The sequence below is a fragment of the Mauremys mutica genome, chromosome 16 (assembly GCF_020497125.1).
Source record: "Mauremys mutica isolate MM-2020 ecotype Southern chromosome 16, ASM2049712v1, whole genome shotgun sequence".
Classification (NCBI taxonomy): Eukaryota; Metazoa; Chordata; order Testudines; family Geoemydidae; genus Mauremys; species Mauremys mutica.
Genome location: NC_059087.1, coordinates 10112850 through 10136464, shown reverse-complemented (window position 1 = coordinate 10136464; position 23615 = coordinate 10112850). Strand labels below are relative to the sequence as shown.

Here is a 23615-nt window from a genome sequence, read left to right as displayed (position 1 = left end):
CTACAGGGTGACCCTATTTCCGCAAGAGAAAATGGGACAACCCCAACCGCTCAGCTGAGGCATCCCCCCACCCCCTGCACGAGGCTTTCGCCTGTTGCTGGAACCCTGAGGAGGGCCCCCTCAGGGATCTGTCACCAGTGACTGGAACCTTGCAGGGCCCCCGCTGGCTGCCAGCTCCAGAGTCCCACAGCCCCTGGGGCTGAAGCAGAGAATGTCACAGAGGTCTCTGGAAGTCACGGGTTCCATGGCTTCCGTGACCTCCATCACATAAACGTTGCCTTAACCATAGGATTAAAGACTTCCTAATAATATAGACTAAGATTTTCAAAGGAATCTAAGGGAGTTAGGCAGCAATTCTCATTGATGTTCAAAAGGAGTTATATGCCTAACTTTTAGCCCTCTTAAAAAATACCAGTCCTAGTTCTTCAACCGCTCATGAGATTTTTTGGACTGACAATATTGACTCTTATGTTGTTTGTGTGTTCAGACAATACAAAGGTTATTGTTCTAACGCAGAACGTTGGGAGGTTCTTGGGTCTTAAATGAAAGCTTTCTCCATTTGGAACGTCTTCACAGTGGATGATACAAGAACACATTTTGGATGCATGGCATTCACACAACATTACACTGTTCCAGGGCAGTTTAGTATTGACTAATGTAAGCTAAAACGCTGCTGAGAAGTAGGAGACCTAAGTTCAACTCCTGAAGCTGACACTCTCTTCCTGCACAACCCTGGGCAAGTCACTTAACCTCTCTGTGCCTCAGTTCTTCTGTTTGTCAAATGGGGATAATGCTTCCCTACCTCGCTGGGGTGTTGAGTATAAACCCATAAATATTAGCCATATAGAATAGGAAGGGACCTTGGGAGGTCATCTAGTCCAACCCCCTGCTCAAAGCAGAACCAACCCCCAGACCCCTTAAAGGATTGAACTCACAACCCGGGGTTTAGCAAGCCAATGGTCAAACCACTGAGCTATGGACAATACAAAGACTGCATGGTGTTGGTGTAATATAAACACCTAGAGAGAGAGAGAGAAAAACAAAACAAACCCCCTCTAAACATGGAAAAACAATGAAATATTGAGTAAAACACACAAAGCGTGAAAAAGGAAAGGAAACTTTGAAGCTCCCATACAGTGCAAATGTCAAGGCTAGCATAGCTAATGCTAGTCCCTGATTACCTATTGATTTAAAGTAGAGGGAGAAAAAGTAAATAAAAACATTCTAGTGTTTCATAAACCCGGGGTAATTTATGTCTCCTCGAAACCTGAACTACTTTTCCAGTCACACATGCATAGACAGCTGACACACAGTGTCAAACAACCAGCTCCATTCTTGTCGCAATACAGCAGCCACACTTTTTCCTTCCACCCTTCAGGGAAACAATGGTTGCTAAAGATGTGCCAATGGGTCAGATGTAATTTGAGCAGCAGCGAACTAAGATTGCCTGCCAGCTTGCAAACAGTGCAGGCTCTCAGACCATTATCTTTATTTCAGCTGGCCCAATAACTCAGCACTAGACACTAGGAGGGAAATGTCCAAAGCTGTGCGTAATGGGGTTTAAAGTCAAAACGTCCATGATGTTAACCGCCGCTGAATGTCTAACTCACCATGTGTGGTGTTCAAAAGCCAATTCCTATCATAAACATCAGCAACCCAATCCTGCAGTCATTTACTCCAGCAAAAACCCCATTGGTTTCAGTTGGATTTGCGCCTAAGTAAGAACTGCAGCATCCGGCTCAAAAGCAGCAGAAGGTGCATCTCTTTGGATTGCTAAAACAAATGAAAGTTCATGATTCTGGGACTACGGTAGCAGCTGGCACCAATTCAATCAACGAGCACATTTTCTCTCTCCACAGAGAGCAACTTTGTCTTCACCTGTGAAAGTTAGAAAAGTTTCCATTGGGCCAGTTCTCCATTACCTGGCCTTTTGACACAGCCACCTGATCAGGAGCATCTTCTAGATAGACAAAAGAAGATGTCTGATTATCTCCCCATTTGCAGTGAGCTCATTGCCAGAATATCTGGTTAATTTATCCCATTACCCCAAGTTACATCCCCGTGTAAAGTGCTAAATAATTCTGCTCCTTGCTCTCTGTTTGGTCTCTTCAACAGCTAAGATGTGTCCTAGTCACTGAGCACAGCTGGCAACAGGCTCCTAGCTGGAAACTACTAGAATTTTCAGTGATAGGATCGCTGCTGCCAATATTTGCATTATAAATTTGAGCTGATGTCATGCCATGCTCACCGATAGAATTTTTCAAGTTATCCTGATATTCATCAACACAGTAGTATTCCTGGAAACGCTTAATCTAGCTGCTTGTCCAAATGTTGGATGTTCCAGCCTGGGGCCTTTGAGGATGGGAGGGGAAAGAGAAGAGACCTCGAGAAGCCTTTTCCCCCTCCGCTCTTGCGCCAGTCGAGTCTCTTTATCGGAACGCAATCTTCTGTGAAACTGCAGTGCTTTCTTGCCTAAATCAGATCTCTAGGTAGTGCTTTCTTGAGCTCCTCTGTAGAACTTGCTTGTACAAATCTTGATGCTTCTTCAAAAGATCTGCTGCTTTAATGCTCATTCACCTGGTCCCTTTTTCACCCACACGCTTTTATGTTTGCTCAGATCGCTCCGCCTTGCTCTTCTTGATATTGCTGATGATTTGTGGGAAATTTTTCTCCCCCTCTCTTTCACATCCATGTGTTATCACCACGCTGTGTAACTGAGGCACTGCATGCGCTTTAAAGTCTGGTGTCGCATGGCACAATGACATTGTAACAGTAAGTCAGTGTAAGTATCAAACCATGGGCAAAACTGTAACTCACTGAAAACAGCTTTTGTGAACGCATTCTTCTATTCCGAGCTTGCTGGTCTTAATGGTAAAATCAAATCTAGCAAATCATCTAGACCGATGAGACAAAATGACAAACAACACTGTGCAAAGTGCACTTCTGCTGCTTGTTGTGACTTTAGAAATAGCAGATACAGGCTCAGGAAAAATAAGGGGACAGAAGGTGAGTCTATTATTGGAGCCCTGTGCCGCATTACTGTCATGGAGAAGGTGCAGCAGAGGTCAAATGGAATAATCCACAGAAACGAGAAGCTCATCTATATTCAGAAATGTCAGAGAAACTGGACCTCCATTTTCTGGGAAAGAGGAGATTAAAAGGGGTCTAACCAAAAATGCCATATTCCCTTCAGAATTGTGTGTAATAGATGTAACGAGGCTTACTGAGCTACATTAATGTCGAACACAAGGAAAACGGGGCAAGAACTTCAACTCTAAAAGCCTGATTTACAGCCAGGCCTCAACATGATCTGTTCTTGTGGGTAATAAATATTGTACTCACAAGTAATTGTTTGTGCCCACAGTTTTGCACCTGCAATGAATTGTGCATGCAAATATTAGCATTCAGAGGTCCAACTACATGTTTTTTAGGCAAAATGGTTTCAACAGAATAGCTCAGAGTAAGGTGCTACTCAGTGAGAGTAAAGATGGGAGAATTAGGCTGTAACTATGGACATGCCTGCATGGAGGGAGAGGGGGGAAGGGTTACTATGCACTAGCTGAGAAATGACTTGTATATACACCTGATGCAAACCCTTGAAGCATAACTCCACAGTTAAAGTGTAGTCTTTACTAGGCTCTAAAATTCTGATAACACCACTATGAGATAGGCAAAGTACTACCCCATTTTACAGATGGAGAAACTGAGGCTGGACTCTTCAGTTAATTTCACAAGGCCGCAAACAGTCAAACTGGAACTCAGGAATTCTGAATTGGGATTAGGACTCTAGAGCTCCAGGCACCCTGCCCGCTGCCCAGACTGGAGTCTTTTCTACAGTGCCTTTGTTTTATACCTATTACGTCTACACTGCAATCACAGGGTCTGCGGGCAGCTTGCATAGACAAACCTGAGCTACCATCAATCTAGCCAGCTTGGGTACCAGAGCAGGGAGACCGCAGCTGTGCAGCCTTCAGTGTGGGCCCAAGTAATTACCCAGGGTTCTGGCAGGCTTGTGAAGCCCATGCTGAGAACCTGTGCCTGCCACCCCTGTGCTCCTCCAGTTCCCAAGCGAGCTAGGTTAAAGCTAGCTCAGGTATGTCTGCACACATTGCAATTGCATCCTGTGGTTGCAGTGTAGACATGCCCTGTGTCCTTAAATACTTAGTGCTGCCTGCTTGATGTGCTAGATCCACACTCTTTCCGCAGATTCACATCCATGCAGCTAGCTTTGATTTCGCGGCGTTTTCACAGGATGGACAGGAGGACAGAACTTGGCCTACCATTATCACAGGAGTGACTGTTTCAGGCCAAGGCAGACTATAAACTCTGGTTGCAAATGGGATGTTCTACCCTCTGAAAAATAGCCTCCAAATGAACCTGCTGGACCTTAAAACCCCCAGCCAAATGCATGCACCTAGGTCATGCAAATATAGCAATCATACCTCTTATTGGAGGTGACAGGTATCCTCCAGCCCTTGATCTGGCTAAGTTCTGTATCCGAGATCTCTATCTGCAAAGGAAGCCGTGGAGCCCAGACCGTCACTTCCAGCTGGGTGGTAAAATGCTGGTAAGTAAAGTTCACAATGGTATCCACTTTGCTCTTCATTTCCTTGCCATTAACAAAGATGGAGTCGCATCTGCCAGAAACCTTTAAAACAAATCCCAAGATTAATTACAAAATGGATGAAAATTCAGGAAGATGCAGAGGGAATGATACATCGGCATAAAGACATTGCTAATAACAGGAGTAATGCATATTGTATCTCGAGCTTTCGAATTAGTAGCAAACAGTGATAAATGGACCCCAAGGAAACAATTCTGCATTCCTCAATGGCTACTACTTAAATTACAACTATAATTCAGTGTTATATGACCTGTGTTAGTCTTTTATACTGGACAAATTAAATTCTCCATGAATCAAACTTCATATGCATCAAATGTTGTTTACAGCTTGCTTAAAAATCCAGACACAGGGGGCATATGTTAATAAGAAAAAAGACTCTCAGACTCATAAAACAGAATCCTTCTCTTTTCACATGAGTACTGTAAGGTTGGTGCCAAAGACCTTCTTGTGGTCCATAATATGCATTCAGAACTTCAGTATAACTATTAATTTTAGACCTTCTAAGAGGAGTTTCACCAAAATAAATATAGAGCTGATGTACTCTCTTGATGTTTGTTCCATTAAAATACTTCCAGGACAAGTACTATATGGACGCAACTAAGAACCTAAGCCCCATCCTTCAACTGGAGTCGTGTGGATAGATCCACTTCATCCTCACAGAGCCCTATAGGTTTCAGGGCTCCATTGGCACAGATCTGGCTGCAGAGTTGAGCCTCTGGATTATAATCTCTTATCCTGTAACAATCTTAACCTAGACTGGAAACTTTCTGAGTCAAGGACCATTGCTTTACAATGTGTGTGTCCAATGGAACCCTGGCCCTGCTGCTGCTGCTGCTGCAAGATAAATAATAATTTTAATTTGTTTTTTTAAAATAAAGGGAAAGATGTGACAGCTGCCAAAGAAGTCAGCATACACTGACCTCTGCCACTTGAGCGGGGCAGTGATCTTTAGTAATCATGACCCATGTCATTCCACTGAGACTGCTAAATAAATATCAGTCTTGCATCAGCACTTCTCTGTGTCACACCATACATTGTGTTGCAACACAGAATAGAAAGTTGAAGAGGGATAGGATTTAGGAATTCGATGTTAGGAACTGAATGAATGCCTGTTGCAACTTGTGCCCAGTATGGATAAAAGACCAAAAGGCCAGCAACCAGAAAATAAGAGACATGGGATTTTGATGGCAGACCCTGGGTCTATCGGCAAAAGGGAGATCTGAATTCTTTGCAGACTGAGATCCCTCTTTGGCTCCCTCTTCTGTTCCCTTTGCAGGGAGGAAGGTGAAAGGTTTCAGCAGAGTAAGCAGAATCCTTGGGGCGGGCAATGGAGAGTCTAGCCTGAGTTATGGGCTATATGACAGATGCCCTATAAACTGCACACTGGATCCACTTAAATGCCCGGTATGGGGAAGTGTGTGAATAGAGCCTCTCTCCCATGTTAAATTTTGGTCAAGTTGCAGCCTGCCACTTAAAACCCAAAAGCCATCCTTGTGTCTATCCCCATTCAGTTATGTGTCCTGATCAATCCCAATCAAGGGACTGAAATTACAATGAATGACTTTTTCCAAATGGGCTTTGGCCAAAGTTACCACGGTTTGGCTAACAAAATGCAGCCACTTGTCTGGAAATCACGCTCCTTCCACAACAGTGCCTGGAAAGTAATAGAATAAAAAACCAATCATCTAAGCACTTGCTAAGGAACGTAAAATGGACTCCAAGCTCACAGTCACAAGGAGCATCACAAATTAAATCGAACATATTCAAAACCCATGTCGTTCCCCTCTCACAATGTGTCACAAATGTCTTGAAGCATTTTTAAGCACATTAATCAAGGCCGTTAATGGGAAGAGCAGTTGAGATTCTAAATCATAAAAGGTACATCTAGGGAGCGTTGTTCAAATTCACACGAGACAGAAATAATGGCGAAAACTTGAAGAGGGAAGGATAAACATCAAGACCCCATCAGGGGATTAACTACTCTATGTGATAAGACAGAAATGAATATTTTAGATTGTTTTTTTAGATGCCTAAAATGTTCTTGCATCTCCTTCACTCAGCAGGAAAGGTGCAAAATAAAGGAAGAAGGGGCTGATTTTCATTGGACCTATAAGAAAATCAGTAGGCTTGGTTCGTGGATTTCATAGATGAGGTCTTGAGCGGGCTCTCTGCACAGCAGTGAATTTTGCACCCTCGTTCACACCAAGTGTGGGACTCTAGCGCTGACAGTATTGCCAGAAACCCCACAGGTGGGGAAGGGAGGAGCAAGACGTGCGAGAACCGTGTTGCACCAGGTAAAAGGCAGAGTAGATGCAGGGGCAGCTCTACAAATTCGGCCGCCCCAAGCAGTCATGCCCGGGAGGCGCCCCCGAGCCGCGGGAGCAGTGGACCTCCCGCGGGCATGACTGCGGAGGGTCCGCTGGTCGCGCAGCTCGGCTGGACCTCCCGCAGCTGCGGGCGGTTCGCTGGTCCGGCGGCTCCGGTTGAGCTGCCGCAGTCATGCCTGCGGGAGGTCCAGCCGAGCCGCGGGACCAGCGAACCGTCCGCAGTCATGCCTGCGGCAGGTCCGCTGCTCCCGGGGCTCCGGTGGACCTCCCGCAGGCATGACTGCGGCAGGTCCGCCGGCCCAGCCTGCCGCCCCCCCGAGAAAGGGCCGCCCCAGGCGGGTGCTTGCCCCGCTGGGCTCTGGAGCCGGCCCTGAGTAGATGCCACTGTGCTTTCTCGGCACATGGGAGCCGCCATCTGCTGTTGTGTGATTTTGAAGGGTTTGGGTTTTTAGTCTTGGTTTCTTTTGAACGGCTGCTGAATATCCAAGTGATCAGGAAGAGTAAAAGACACTACAAGAACTGCTGTCTCTCCCATGAATGCTTCATGGTGGGAAGACAGTGACACCAGAGTGGGTTTGATCTGAAGCTTAAAGCGGCCATCCTCCATTCTAAAATGCACAAAGCAAGCGTATTTTAAAACATCCCAACACTAGCCATTGTCACCTGCCTGGCAAAGTTAAGAGATGCAATTTTAGAGTGTCTCCTCTATCAAATATTACAACCAGGTGAGCAGGAGGTCTAGCTATCCACTCTGGGATTCAGGTCAAATGAAAGTGAGGTGTAATTAACCTTTCCTGGCGTTGTAGCGGGTGGTTGGCTCCAATCCCCACAAGTAATTCTACAAGGCACAATTTCTTCTGTACAACCTGTCACAGCCTCCACATTTTAGACTAATCAAGTACCAAAGTATCTAGCAATCCAAAAGATTCACTAGGAAGCTGCTTAAAACTCAGGTCACTGAACATTTACTTATCTATTAGGAGAGCAGGCAAAGGGGTTAAAAAATGCTAAAATGTGATATCAGACACCCCACCCAAACCCCTCTCTTGCGTGATGAATTTTTCCATCTGCAGTTGTTGCTTTATTTAAAAGCCATAACCTGACCCTGAACTTACTTCAACAGCATGCCAGTGATTTAGAAAAGTGGCTGAATTAGATAGATTTAAACAAAGCAAAACAAAATCTATCTGGGCAAAACATGAAAAAATTCGACATGAAAATGTGAAGGTTGTTCTCCCAAGTACTGAAGTTTGTAGCTAGGTTATTCAACATGCAGTGTGGGGAAAAATTATTTGATTCTCCTTTCACTTAATTTGGAGTAACTCAGCTGGAGCCAGTAATAAAAATAGAAATAAAAATGCCTACTTCTTATCTAGTGCTATTCATTCATAGATCTCAAAGCTCTTTGAAAAGGAAGTGAGCATCATCGTCCCCATTTTTATAGATAAGGAAACTGAGGTACAGAGAGGTGAACTGACTTGCCCAAGGTCACCCAGCAATCCAGTGGCTGAGGTGGGAATAGAACCTATGTCTCCTAAGTCCCTGTCCGGTGCTGACCACTAGGCTATGCTGCTTCCCAGTAGACCTAAAACTTGTGTAAGAGCAGAATCAGGTCCCTAATGGGCTGTAATCTTGGGGTAAACTTCACTCCTGTACAGAGCTGCTTAAGAACTATTTACACTGGCTCTCAAAATAGGGTTTAATTGGTGCACACGTATCGTGCTGCCCATGGCGACCCTTGGTGAAGAACCACAAGATTAAGATGAATGAGGCAAATGGACAAATATATACATTTATGTAACCAGTGCTATTGAACAGCAAAACCCACGCCAGTTAAAATCATTGAGTAAGCCATCAGTCTCTCCTTAAACCTCCATTGCATGAAAGAGCGGACTGCGGTATGACTGCAACCTTTTAAATATTCTGTAAAATAGTTCACCTCGGCCACACGCGCCCAGGCTGGGGAGGTTATAAAAGAGGGGGATAAGAATGACTGATCAAGCACATTATGGATCTCAGTAAAGGTCAGAGGCGCACTGTATACTACTGCTTTCCAAAAAAAAACGTGTGAGGGATGCAAAAATCTCTGGACTGTGGCTGAGGCTGTAAAGAGAACAACAGTGATGGGACTTTCAATGTGAAAGGCAAATAGAATAAATGACTCATTCTTGTAATAAACTTAAAACTGTAATCTTGTGATATTTCTTGAATGCCAGCCCTAGCCACTTTTTCCACAGTATCCTTAGAGGCGTTGTCTTTTTTTATCCCAGTAGGAAGAATTTGCTGAGCTACATCAAACACCCTACGTTGTGTGGTTTTTCTGAACGATGCGTTCTCCTGTGTGGCGCTGGCACAGTTCTAGGACTGCCCAGTCTGAAATGAGCTCCTCAGCTCCAGAAATTTGGCTAGGTGCTTGAGAACTGGGAGGAGGCAAGATGGAAAGAATCTTCCTTTTTTTTTTTTTTTGCCTCGTCACCAAAGAGCTGGGCTCCATGCCACGTAGAAAGTCTGCATTTTCTGAGTGGTTTCCTTAATTCCTGCCCTTGGGCACCTTCGTTATTCCACTGCTGGAGTGGCCTCTACACCCGTGGAGGTGGGGTGGGATTTGCCCCACAAACCATACATTTAACCTCTCCCTACTCATGCTGTCCTGAACCTCTTTGTCGTCTAGCTGTGACATGCACCCTCAACCCCACCCTGCATTTCCTCAGTTTTCTGCTTCTTATTTGACTTTCCTTCCTCCAAGAGTTGGTGAAGTTTGTTTTGTCCTGAGAAGCTTTTCCACACAGCTTTGGAAGCTTCAGACCAGATACAGGCATAAATGACCCCAGCATCAGTGAGTCCGCCAAGAGGGGGGCTGCCAGTGTAGCCCCTGCAGACAGGCAGCTTTGCACTTCAAAAGTGGACAGCACTGGCTGGGGAAGGGTGTGCAGTTTGGACAGCCTGTGGACGCGTTGACTCACATCACGTCCTTGGCATCCTCCAGCAGTTGGGCTCCTGTGGAACTCAACTGCAATTTCAAGCTGCCCTTCCCTGCGGGGGCTGTAAGGGAAGGTGGCAGCATAAGTGCCACTTGCCTCCCGAGGGGAATGGATTCCCCACCTGCAGCCGCTGCTGGCACAGGGAGGCACAATTCAGTGTCATGGTGAATCAAGACCTGTAAGTTATACTTACATGGCTAACGGTAGTGGCCAGGAGCAGAGCAGCAGGCTAATTGCACCCCAAAGTTTTAACTGGATGTGGTGTTCTCCTTTGCTCCGTGTCCTAAATTATTGTGTGGTGTCCCTGTGCTAAAGTGCAACTCCAAAGCTCCACCCTAGAGGTGGCAGGACTGCAGTGGAGGAACTAATGGGTATAGCTTGTACTGCCAAGCAGGAACCAATGGGCTTAAAGGTATCATATGAATATAAGATATAGGGATTCATTCTGCTGCCCCACCCTGCACTGGGATGCAACTTCCATAGAAGTTGCAGGGAAGTTGTGTATATTTGAGGGCAGGAATTTGGTCTGTTATTCTTATAATACCCTTTGATCTGTGCAATTTCTCCAAGGTTGTTCCCAAGCCGGGTTATTTCTTCCCCTTGGCTGAATGTGTGGCCTGGTATCTGCAAATTATGTCTCATATACCATTTCAGACAAATGACGTGAGCCATGAGACGAAGGAAGGCCAGGCAACTTGATGCTGAAACTGGAAATGATGAAAACAGAAGGTTTATACTCTTTTAATTTTAGACATGTGCAAAATAGCCTCAAAGTGTCATTTTAATTGTCTTTTTTCCAAGTTAATATTTTTAAACTAGCAAATTAGCACTCCTTCAAGTACTTCCCTCTGAAGTAATGATAGCATCCTGAGGCAGTTTAGGATACAAGTATGTATTCCCTCAGGGGAACCTAGAAGATATATCCTAAGCCTTGTTTCCTATTGAAAAATGTTAGTAAGAATTTAATTCATGTACTAATCACCCACTGTGGTTAGCATAGTGTTTATTTTTCAAACTATCCAGCTTTCACAGAAGACAACGCACATTCATGCATTACAGTGTTGTTGGTGGGTTTTTAAGTATAATTCTGTTACTATTTGGAAAACAAGATCCAGAATACCCATGACATTTGGAAATATGCTCCTTGCAAACAGATAGTCCTTAAAACAGAAGACACTGGGAAGAATCAGCTGTAAGACCTGATTTCATTCTTATTAGAAGTATTAAAACCCATGATTTTGACAGAAGCTCCTCCGCTAATCTCTCCAGGGTAAACAAATCCTCTCACTGAGACGCATGCATGTACACTGCAATTATCTCTTCATGGCCATTGGGTTTCAATTACTTTTGTTTTTAAATATATGTTGCTTCATTAATTAAATGGGAAAAAACATTCAAACATCGTAGGTGAAATCTTAAGTTTCCAACTCCAACGATCTCATTACATCAGAGCATATCCTTCAAATGAATCATTCAGTGCAACTTTAAGTTCTCACAACAATCAAATTAAAAAGATTCTGTCCTTGCTCCAAAGTACCTCTGGCCCCACATACTCTTGGATACTGATCACTTCACTGTTTGGAGGTAAAGACAGGTGTGCATATTTTATTCAGAGGATGGCAGGGAAGGGGTTAATGCTCTAGACAGGAAGGACTATAATTCTCTGCTTGGACTGGAGGGATTTGCAGCTGGGCCAGCTTTGTGGGCAATTAATTCATTCTCTGGCCCAACCTGCTATAAGAGGGGATCAGCAAGTGGAGTGAGGTGGAGAAGTTGCTGGCAGAATCTGAGACTAAGATTCAGGGAGAAAGGATTTACATGTATTGTTCCCTTTTACAATAAAGCACATCGCCTCCTAAGCATGCCAAATCCTGTTGTATTCTCGTTGCCCTGTCACAAATACCTGTAGCCAAAAATACTTCTAATAATTGTATGCAACTGGTCTGGGCCTTCATGCAAGGATCCCATGTTGCTTCACAGCCATTATAATGAGAGATCAGTAAATGTCGTTATGCTAATTTTATAGTCAATCAAAGCGGGTCACAGAAAACAGCTAGGGCAAAAGGTAACAGAATGGGTCCCATTAATAAATTGGTGACTGGCTCTGATACCACAATGTTGGGAGGGTTGTAAGAACATGAATAGACAAATTGTTCAGTTATGTAGAGAAAGGGTTTACATGTTCAGCAGGCAGAGGAACAATCCCACTGGGGAATAAAAATACAAAAAGCAGCCAAATACACGAATGCTAGCTAAACAGAATGTCATCCCCAGGACATAACTAACTGTGCCATTATAGAGCATCAGGCACATTCAAAGGACATCAACACTTGCCGACACTTCAGTTCCACAAATACCCTCCTGCCCCAAAAGTTGGAGTGGATTCAGAATTCACCCCAGCTTGTGCTCTGATCCATAATGCATACTGTACGTAGAAGCACAGAATGCATAAAATGCAAGGGAGTGAGTCAGCTTTCGCAAATGGAAGGAAGAAAGCAGGAAGCTTTATGTTATACTTTCCAGGGAATTCAAAATCCAAGAAAGCGTCTGTGCTCTTTCTTTCATAACCTATGTTGGCAGTTTAGCACTCAAATGCAACCCCCACTGTAACCAATCTATGTCCAGGCGTAAAGGAGTAAAAATAAAAAAACAGATTTCAGCTTCTAGGTTACAAGCAGTTATTACAAATAAGATTATGATCCTCCCTCACAGCCCTAGTGGTATTGTCAGGGCAAAACCTGGCCCTAGACATGCAGCACCGTGTAAGCACCACTTTGTGCAAGATGCTGAGCATCAGCGGGAATGGAGCGTGTTCCAAACCCCACAGAGGGCTCAATTCAGTGAATCATTCCTACTTGACAAAGCACTTAGCCACATGTAGCAATCCCATTGATTTCAAACACATGCTTTGCTGAACTGGGACCAGTATTCAATTCCTTGGCTCCTGCTACCTTAACCAAATATGTTCTTACCTTCCTCAAACTATGCAATGTTGAATTTGCTTTATGGGGCATGGAGAGGAATAGGTAAATCAAAACTGGTAACTTCTGGGTCTCTTTATTTTTGGTGCAAGGAACTGATTGTGCAACTCTACTTGGAAATAAATATCTGTTTTTAGGAAATACTCACTGGGGCGAAAGGAGCCATGAGTGATGTTCAGATCTCCCCCAAATCTTAAGAGGTGGGGAAGCTTGTTCAACCCCCAAAAGTGACAGTCCGAAACACTAACTACATCTTATGGCAAGGATACTGCTGTGTTTGGGGCAATTACTGTAGGCTACTGTAGTATTTTAAAAAAATATATTAAGGCTTGACCCTGGGCCCATTGATAAAGTTTCCACTGATTTAAATGGGGCAAGATCAGGCACTAGGGGCCAGATTTTCAAAGGTATTTAGGCACCTAAACAAATAGTCTCCTAGACTCCCAATGGGAGATAGGTGCCTAGTGGGATTTTCACAGTGCCTAGGTACCTAAATACCTTGGCCTTCTAAAGGAGTAAGGGGGCAGGTCCAAAGTTGCGGTCTGAACTTCTCCAGAGTTTTCTGTCTCTAGAAATAAGGACTCAATCCTGCAAAAACGTACTAAGTGGAAGTAACACTCATTACTCTGAGTAACCAGTGGAAAGCACACCAGCACCTGGCACAATGAGATCCTGGTCCACAACAGAGGCTCCTAGTAGGTGCTACCAAAACACACCCCAAAAGAACAACAACAACTAAACTCACAAGTGTTTCATAGACTCGTAGGACCGGAAGGGACCTCGATAGGTCATTTAGTCCAGTCCCCGACACTAAGGCAGGACTAAGTGTTATCTAGACCATCCCTGACAGGTCCTTGGCTGACCAGGTCTTAAAAACCTCCAGTGATGGAGATTCCACAAGCTCCCTGTGTAATTTGTTCTGGTGCTTAACCACCATGACAGATAGGAAGTTTTTCCCTAATATCTAATCTAAATGTCCCTGGCTGCAATTTAAACCCATTACTACTTGTCCTCTCCTCAGTGGATAAAGAGAAGAAAAATTCACCCTCCTCTTTATAACAACCTTTTATGTACTTGAAAACTACGATGTCAGTCTCTTGCAAACTAAACAGTTTTTTTCAATTTTTCCTCGGAGGTCATGTTTTCTAGACCTTTAATCATTTTTGTTAATCTCCTCTGGACTTTCTCCAGTTTGTCCACTGTGTGGTGCCCAGAACTGGACACAATACTTCAGGTGAAGCGTTATCAGTTCTGAGTAGAGGGGCAGAATCGCTTCCCATACCTTGCTTACAACATGCCTGCTAATATATCACAGAATGACATTTGCTTTTTTTGCAACAGTGTTACACTGTTGGCTCATATTTAGTTTGTGATCTACTATATCCCCAAGGCTCTTTTCTGCAGTACTCCTTCCTAGGCAGTCATTTCCCATTTTGTATTTGTGCATTGATTATTACTTTCTAAGTGTAATACTTTGCATTTGTCCTTATTGAATTTCATCCTATTTATCTCAGACCACTTCTCCAGTTTCTCAAGATCATTTTGAATTGTAATCCTGTCCTGCAAAATGCTTGCAATCCCTCCCCAGTTTGGTCTCATCTGCAGACTTTGTAAGTGTACTCTCTATGCCATTATCAAATCATTTGTGTAGATATAGAATAGGACAGATGAGCCCTTCCAGCTTGACTGTGAACCATTGCTAACTACTCTCGGCGTATGGTTTTCCAACCCGTTGTGCACCTACTTTAGATATCTAGGCTATCCTTCCCCTAGTTTGCTTATAAGAAGGTTGTGTGAGACAGTATCAAAAGCCTCACTAAAGTTGAGATTATATCACATCTATTGCTCCCCCTCTCCCCCATCCACAAGGCTTGTTACCCTGTCAAAAAAGGGCGATTAGGTTGGTTTGACATGATTTGTTCCTGACAAATCCATGTTGACTGTTACTTATCACCTTATCTTCTAGGTGCTACAAACTGTTTGTTTAGTTGCTTCATTATCTTTCCAAGTACTGAAGTTAAGCTGACTGATCTATAATTCTCTGGGGCATTCTTACTCCCCTGCTTATAGACAGGTATTGTATTTTGTCCTTTTCCAGTCCTCTAGAATCTCTTCCGTTCTCCATGAGTTCTCAAAGATAATCACTAGTGGCTCAGAGATCTCTTGAGCCAGTTCCTTAAGTAGTCTAGGATGTATTTCATCAGGCCCTGCTGAGTTGAAGACATCCATCTTCTCTAAGTAATTCTTAGCTTGTTCTTCCCCTACTTCAGTCTCAGATCCTATCCCATTTACACCGATAGTCACTCTGCTACTCATCTAATCACAGCTAACCTTTCTGGTGAAAACTGAAACAAGAAAGGCATTTAACACTTCAGCCATTTTCTGTTGTCTTTCCCTCCTCATTGAGCAATGGGCCTACTCTGTCTGTGGTGTTCCCCTTTCTTCTAATGCTTTCCTTTATTTCCCTAGCTAGTTTAATCTGTTTTGTTTTTTGCCATGGCCTTTCTAAGGTTGTCCCTACATGCTTGCGTTGTTTGTTTTTTTTTATATTCAGCCTTTGTAATTTGACCTAGTTTCCACTATCTGAATGACTTTTTCTTTTTTGTTTTGAGTTTCAGGTCGTTGACGATCTCCCAGTTAAGCCAGAGTGATCTCTTACCATACTTCCTATCTTTCCTACATCTAGTTCTTGTGCCCTTAATAATGTCTCTTTAAATAAACTGCCAACTCTCACGGAACTCTTTTTTTCTGTTAGATTTGCTTCCCCCGGGGTTCTTAACTACCAAGTCTCTGAGTTTGCTAAAGTCTGCCATCTTGAAATCTATTGTCTTTATTCTGCTCTTTTCCCTCCTGACATTCCTTAGAATCAAGAGCAGTCTTCCACCTTCAAGTTCTCAACTAGTTCCTCCCTACTTGTCAGAATCACATCTAGAAAAGCCATTCCCCTAGTCGCTTTCTCTAATTTGCGGGATTGGGACCTATCTCTCCTTAAGAATATTACTTTCATTTTTACAAGATAGGAACTAGAATTTTTACTGAGGCCTGCAAAAAATTAGAGGGGGAAAAGGATACAAAGTGAGCTCCTTCCTCCAGGAAGGGTAAGGATTTGCTCCAGTAAGACATTGGCTTGGTAATATGCTGAAGCTAAATGTGTGTTCAAAGGATAAAGGAAAGCACATGATGGCCCAAACAACAGGCCATTGTAGAAAACAATCAGTTGTTTATTACAAATGTATAAATCTGTGCATTGATAACATGACACCACTTTAAAAGCAGCCATTTGCACAGCAGAATTAGTGATACCCTATTGATTTATTGGAGAAACCACTGTTGTAATTCTGTTATCTCCTATAGATGTCAGCATTTAACACTATTGATAAGGGGTCAGGGATACTGGGGGGTGGGGAGGAATAGCTTACATTTTGTGAGTGTTTTTACCTTTTAAGCCCTGTTGAAATGTACTGAACTAGAGGGAAGAACAGCATGGAAGACATTAACATTTTGGTTTAACAATGGGAACAATTGCAGAGGCTTAGAAAAGGTGCAATGATCCATGAATGTACAATGAGAATTTAAAAACCTGCTGCAGTGAATGAAGTGTGTGCACTATTCAAAAACTGTCCATCTATGGAAAATTATTAAACCATACACACGATCTGCCAGGATTTCAGTCCCAGGTGCAGAGCAGCTGCTCTCTTTCCATTTCTAGGCACACCATGCTGGGGTGTGACTGATGGAGCTGACACAACTTGGGTGGATGTGTGGGTGGGAGGGGGAGGAACAGAGAAGGTGGTTGTGCTCAGAAACTCCCTCCAGTCTGCCGCTTGGCTTAACATCATTCAGATGGAGCGATAATTGCTCAACGGGCAGGCTCGTTGTGCAGCTGCTAGCAGGGACCAACATTCTAACATTCCATCCTCACATATTATCTACAGTGAATTTTGAATGGGCTTAGGGATGTTTCTTGGCCAAGGACAATATTTGGTTTCTGCAAAAATATTTTCTGATTTCTGTTGAGCAGCAGAGAGTGGCTAGTGATGGGTAAACCTCACTGTTTGAAGACTGCTTTATTCATCAGCTGAATTTTACTTGCTCTTCTAAATCTGCAAAATTGTACTGAGGAATATTGTGAGAACAGATGTTTTCCCAACTCTCCCCACTCCCCATTTTGTTTCAGCATTGCAACTTTTTGGATGGGAAATAGATGGTTCTCACAGCAGGAGTCCGAACAGTCATGGCAAATGGCTATATAAGGAGTTGGTGTAGTTGAGAGATAAAAGAATAAGTTTGCTCTCAGAAAATAGGCATTAACCCTAACCATTAGTTCAGGCAGAAAGAGGTTGGACCACTGAAGACTCTAGTCTGTCAGCAGAAGAGTGGGAAGGTGACTGGTGCCACTAGCCAGTGTCATTACATGAAGCTATGTTAGTGGCCTTAGCACACACAAGGTCTTTGAAATGAGTGGGGAGACCAGATAGGTCTCCAGCCTGGTGTAGGTGAGGAAATAGGGATTAGCTGATAAGGGCAAACAGGGCTCTCTCTTTTTTGGATACGATCCAACACCCAGTGAAGCCAAGGGGAGTCCTTCCACTGATTTAATGAGCACAAGACCAAGCCCCTTGTAGGTGCCAGGACGTCCCTGCCTGGGCTTTAGACTTCAGCATGATATGTAATAAAGATGCAGCTTGGTCAGCCATTTTACACATTGTCATTTGAGTGACCCCGCTGCACAACCGGCTCTCTCCAGAAATTTCCAGTACATCACACTTTGAGCTGTGCTATCACAAGCATAGCCTGTCTCCAGGTATATTGGCTCTTCCGGTCCAAAAAGAGCAGATGCCTGTGAAACCTTTATCAAGTTGTCCAAGCTCTTTCAAATCTCAAAGGAATGCAAGCTCAAGTCTCTTGGGCGGGTTCTTATTTTGTCTCAGCTAGTTTGCCCATTGGTAATGGGAACACATGGCCGCGGGCTCAGGGTAGGAACCTCCTCATGTTTGCTCATTTGCAATGGAAATCTTGCTCCACTCTCCCCGCTTAAGTCACTGCTTCTTTTCAGCAATGCGGGTAAGTCAGCCAGCATGCCTCCTGTTTGCCTTGTCACTATGATGGAGTACCTCTCCTGGGCTGACATCCTTCCCAGACAGCATGCTTGTCTACAGACAGACATCTTTATTGTTCTACAAATAGCTAAAAGATCTTTCACTGGCACAAAGTTTTAGCACATTCTTATTTAGGGCTACTTTCACTTAAGTATTTGATCCCTAAACCTTTAGAGAGAAGCATTACCGACACTTGTTAGCTTTGGTAAACATCCATTCGCTTCATATTCAGTGGCTGGTGTCCTGGAAGTTGTTTCTCTGGTGAAACCCCAGCATCTGGTGCCAGCTCTTTCTTGCATTAATTCTAATTGCAAACAAGGAACCTGCTCAGGAGAAACAGTGTTAATTGGGTGAAAATAACACATATGTTGGGACTACAAGGTAATGGTGGTTGGTTCCCTTCTTGGTTTTTTTCCTTCTCTTTTGCACTTGAATTACTCAAGTAAATGGGGTTATAGGTTGACAGGATAATTATTACACTGTTCTGAAAAGTAAGAGGGGAAAGTATTCAGGCAGATGTAACATACTTCAGTTTTACTGAAATCCTATGTCAAATAACAGGTCTTTTTAAAACCTGGAGAAATTTAGTATTGGTGATTCGTGGATCTAATTCCTGTGACTCAAATTTAAAATCTAAGGCTCCATGAAATAAAAGATAAATTACATGTGTATTCATTCAGTTTCATGTGTTGTATATTCTGTGGTTTCGCCAATGATATTTTAAGGTGCGGAGGGAGGGGGGAGAGACAGAGTTTTCTAAAGAGTGCCTAATTAAAAACCCCATCACACATCCGTTATCACTGCGGTAGCTAACTAACTCCCAGGGACCTGTAGGGTTTCTTCAGGTTACTGTAGAGTGCAGGCAATCTGCACATTTTCCATCCTTGCACAAAGATTTTATAGATGCTGCCTCACGCTGAGCTGAAAGATCTCACGAGTATCTAAGGTTTGGCGGCCTTGCAGGGACACTTTCTGTCTGATTCCTCCTTACTGAATTGTGGAGTTATCTGTGCTTCTAGCACACCCTAGTTTTCAGTGAAAACGCTGGCATAGTCTTAACCTTATTTATAACATGGTAGTTCTGCGAATGACTTGATTTGCTCAGTCGCCCACTTTGTGATTAAGGGCTGAGAGCGAGATTCTGCCCAACTCTTACATGTCTGTGGAATGCGGGGACCATATGAGGCCCCGATGGTACTGTAATCTCTGCATTGCTCCCCAGGGGTACACAGTGTCCCAGAGGAGTCGTGGCTCTGCTCTGCTCTGCCCCCTCCATTCTGTTCAGGAGGAGGGCAGTGTGTTGCACCCATGAAGGGGGCTTTGGAGTGTGCATGCTCCCTCCGCACACTTGTGGGAGGCAGAATGCAGCTCAGTGCCCACCCCATCCCCAGAGCAGGGCAGCCCCACACCTCCCCAGATACAAGTTTAGCTGGATATACGGTCTGTTGGCCTGCTCCCTGAAGTGTTCTTTGTGGAATGAGAGTAGTCATCATAATTTGCCTTCATGTCAGTGCCTGTCATCCAGGGATCTCCAACAGTGAAGCCTCGCGAGCCCCTCTGTGACAATCAAGGATAATTAGAATTAATTCACAAATGGGTAAACTGAGACACATAGGACTAAAATCTGCTCTTTGTTCCACTGGTGTAGTCCGCAGTCACTTCCATGACTTCCTGGATTGGGGCAGGACTTATAGACCCGGTGTGGTGATGTGAGGCAGCTCAGGCTGTCTCCTGAGAGACAGAGAACTACCAGGTGCTGTCTGTGTGCACTATATTCACTATGACCGAATCCTGTCTAACCTCTCCAAATAGGTTCACTATAGTGCACGTGGGAGAGAAAAGTGTGTCAGGAGCTCTCTCCAACAGCCCCCAGCAACACAAGCCTCCTGTAGCAGACTCACTTCATGAGAGGTATGTACAGTTGCCCCAGCCAGCTAGCAAGTTGTCTGCAATCAGCAGCCAGCTCCAGCTTTCAGTGCATAGAGAGTGTGTGCTGCTGCTTCCAAGAGGAACAGTTACATCATGCTGGCTCCCTAGGAAACATCCTTCCCTGCTATAGAAAGATGTCTCTTGCAGCCAGCTTTATTCCTGGAACCCACTGCCTCCTGTCATGGCTGTGCGGGGCTAAGGGCAGGATTTTGCCCTTCCAAAGTACACGGTTTACACAAGATCCCATGGTGAACTGGCAACAGCGCTAGTAATAGAACCCAGCGCTCTCCATTCCAACTATCCCTGTTCTAACCACTAGGGATACACTCCTGCCCAGACCCAGGACATTCATCAGAGGAAACTTTCCCTTTACATTTAGAATTACGCGTCTAACGTCTCAGAATTACATCTCTGGCACCGGAGTGCATTCCACTAGTACGCTACTTGCCAAGAAAAGTATATTCTTTCATTACAAGAGGGTTTGTCTGATTAGGACAATGTAATGAAGACCGCCCTTCTAAATTCATCTTGGGTCGGTACCTCTGAGCAAGCATCATAACAGCCTAATCTACCGCAAGAATAGACAGCCAAGTAATAATGTTTGCAGGCTTACTGGAGTATTAAGAGTCATGCTTTAAACCAGGAGTGCCGGCTATGGCACTACGTTCTCAAATTGTGCCCTGCGATGATGGGGACATGCCATCACCGCTCTAGTTCATTGCTGGGAAAACTTTTAAATATCCACAAAGAGCTTTGCAATGCAGAGGGGCGTATTTTTATTCAGAAAACAAAATGCTGGTCCTCTGCCTAGATTTCGGTGCATACACGACATGTACATTTGCCCTGCTAGCTTTTCGCCTGAGAAATACAAATAATTCATGGATTAGTTAAAAAGTAAAATAGAACAATTAAAAAGGAAATGCAGCCAACGCAACCTACATTCGAATAACAGTCCACAAAGGCAAGTTCTTCAGTTAAATAGCTTGGCAGGACATGTTCTTTTTCTGACCCCACCTGAGATGGTCAAGGCTAGTTCTATGTAGTCCTGGCTGGGCTGTTCTATCACATTGCTTCAAGCACTGTTGCCAACTCTTGCAATGTTGTCACAAGTCTCACAATATTTGATGTTTGTCGTCAAACCCCCAGCTCCTGGAGTCATGTGATTATGTTGAAACTCTCAGCATTCGTTTATTAAATTAAAATAAGTTTCTGGCCTTCATTGGTGCAGAGAAAAGCTTGAAAATGTGAACCCTAAAGGCTCAGACATTAGAAGGCAAATACAAAGGACCCTAAAATGTGTTGTTTTAAAATGTCTCATGATTTTTAAGCCAATTCCAAGGATTTGGAGGAGGGCATGACTGATGATTTTTGAATGGTTGGGGTTGGCAATATTGGCTGTACAGTGTTTTCACTTAAAGCATGTGTCATACAGGCTTGCCAAATGGCAGCAAAGGTGCAGCAGTATTTGGGGCCTTATCCAAGGCACACTACAGCTAATGTAAAGACCTCTCCTGACTTCAACAGGGCTGGTTCAAGCCCAACAGTCTAGATGGTTAATCAAAAAGGAGGCCCCAGAATATTCCATAACCCTCAATCCCCTTTCTTGCTATATTAGATGAACACTTTGAACATATCCCACATGCAATACAATAAAAAAAGACACCAGGGTCTCCTTGGTGTTGGTGCTGCGGAGTTTTATTCCAGCAGACTGCTACGCGCAGGAAATATGCTTGAAGGGTCTCTCAAGAAACAAAGGGAAGTCCTTCAAAATGAATGTACTAATGCACTAGAAAGAAAAATTAATCTTCAGTCTCTTATAAAGCCAGCCAGCATGCCATCCAAGTGAGTAGTCTCTAGCTGCTTAAGCATGGGAGAAAGCAACTGAATGAATGTATCAAATCTTTTCTAAGAAACTATGTCTCTCCTCTGTTATGTCAACATGACACTACGCTGAGAAACAATTATTTGCAGTACATTAATAATTCTAAAACCCTGGTAAGGGATGCAGGGCTCAATTTTTGACTCCTCATCATATTAGGGCCTTAATCTCTCCATAAAAACACAGGGTAATTACTTCTGAGTCATAATGGCAGCGGCATTTTATTAATTCCAACCAGAATATAAGATGAGTGGATTGTGTCTCTGGTGCAGAGGGAAGTAGCAGGTATTACAGAGGAAGTCTTCTAGGGAAAGGGCCTAAAGCAATCTATACCAGGACATTGAGACTTTGCAGAGAGTACATTGAATCCTTGATTTGAATCAATGTGAAGAACAAATGGGGAAAATAGGAAAGGTCACTTTGCTTGCTTTGTTTCATTTCCTTTTTAATATCTACTTCAAAGATGCCATGTTTGCCATGATGCCAGATATAGAATGCTAATCTATTCTATAGACCCCCATTCTACAGATCTGGCCCTTTAAAATTTTTCATTTCCTGTTTAAAAAAAAAAATTTCCTCCCCTTGCAGGTTAAGAGGAATTTTTAAGGGCTTTTTTCTAGGAAACAGGGTTGGTCTGGCAGATAAAACACTGGACTGACACCCAAGAGGTGGGGCCAATTTTTGAGTTTGCCACGAACTTCCTGCATGACATGGGCAAGTCACTCAGTTATTCTGTGCCTCAGTTCCCCATCTGAAAATGAAAATACAGCAGTGTTGTGAGGAAAAAATTCATTCAGAATTGTGAGGCATTCCCATGCTATGCTAATGAGAGTAGTGTAAGTACCCAGACAGACAGGGGCGGCTCTACAAATTTGGCCGCCCCAAGCAGTCATGCCCGGGAGGCGCCCCCGAGCCGTGGACCTCCCGCGGGCATGACTGCGGAGGGTCCGCTGGTCGCGCGGCTCAGCTGGACCTCCCGCAGCTGCGGGCGGTTCGCTGGTCCGGCAGCTCCGCTTGAGCTGCCGCAGTCATGCCTGCGGGAGATCCAGCCGAGCCATGGGACCAGCGAACCGTCTGCAGTCACGCCTGCGGGAGGTCCACTGGAGCCGCCGGCCGAGTGTCCCCTCCGCAGTCATGCCTGCGGCAGGTCCGCTGCTCCCGGGGCTCCGGTGGACCTCCCGCAGGCATGACTGCGGCAGGTCCGCCAGCCCAGCCTGCCGCCCCCCTGGGAAAGGGCTGCCCCACGCGGGCGCTTGCCCCGCTGGGCTCTGGAGCCGGCCCTGCAGACAGAAAGCCTGCAAATGTTTCTGTTCTTGTTACACTTGCATTATTATTTATTATTAAAAAATGCAGAAATAGTTAGACATTGTTGATAAAGGGGTATGTTGAGATTGTCAGGAAAGGAAACAACGGCCTATTAAAGCTGGATCGATACTGAAAAGCGAATTAAAAGGGAAGCCGAAAATGAAATAAACAAGCCAGCCTGGTGGCTGCTTCTAAAACAGAGCATGTGGAATGGGCAAGCCAAGATGGCTATTCCAGATGCCAGTTATTCCAAGCACAAATCCAGAAATTACTTCCACACAAAATCACAGGTGTTTATTTTATTCATACCTGGGGGAGGAATTATTGTAGCTTACCAGAACCTGAAGGGCAGTGGCCCATATGTAATATACGTTGTGAGTTTCCTTTTCCAGTTCACCGATATCATTCCTTTTGCAGCTACTATGGCTCTCAGAGTCACTTCATACGTCATTTATACAGAATGGGTAGCGCTGGTATAATTTAATATTGG

At 44.2% G+C, this 23615-nt stretch overlaps 1 protein-coding gene across 1 annotated transcript in view; it reads right to left on the bottom strand.

The window, feature by feature from the left end:
• Positions 1-23615, bottom strand: part of TMEM132B (transmembrane protein 132B) — a 343025-nt gene that overhangs the window by 16032 nt on the left and 303378 nt on the right. The window contains exon 6 of the mRNA XM_044990538.1: positions 4443-4648. Within this exon, the coding sequence (XP_044846473.1) occupies positions 4443-4648 (206 nt within the window). The remainder of the gene's footprint in view (positions 1-4442; positions 4649-23615) is intronic.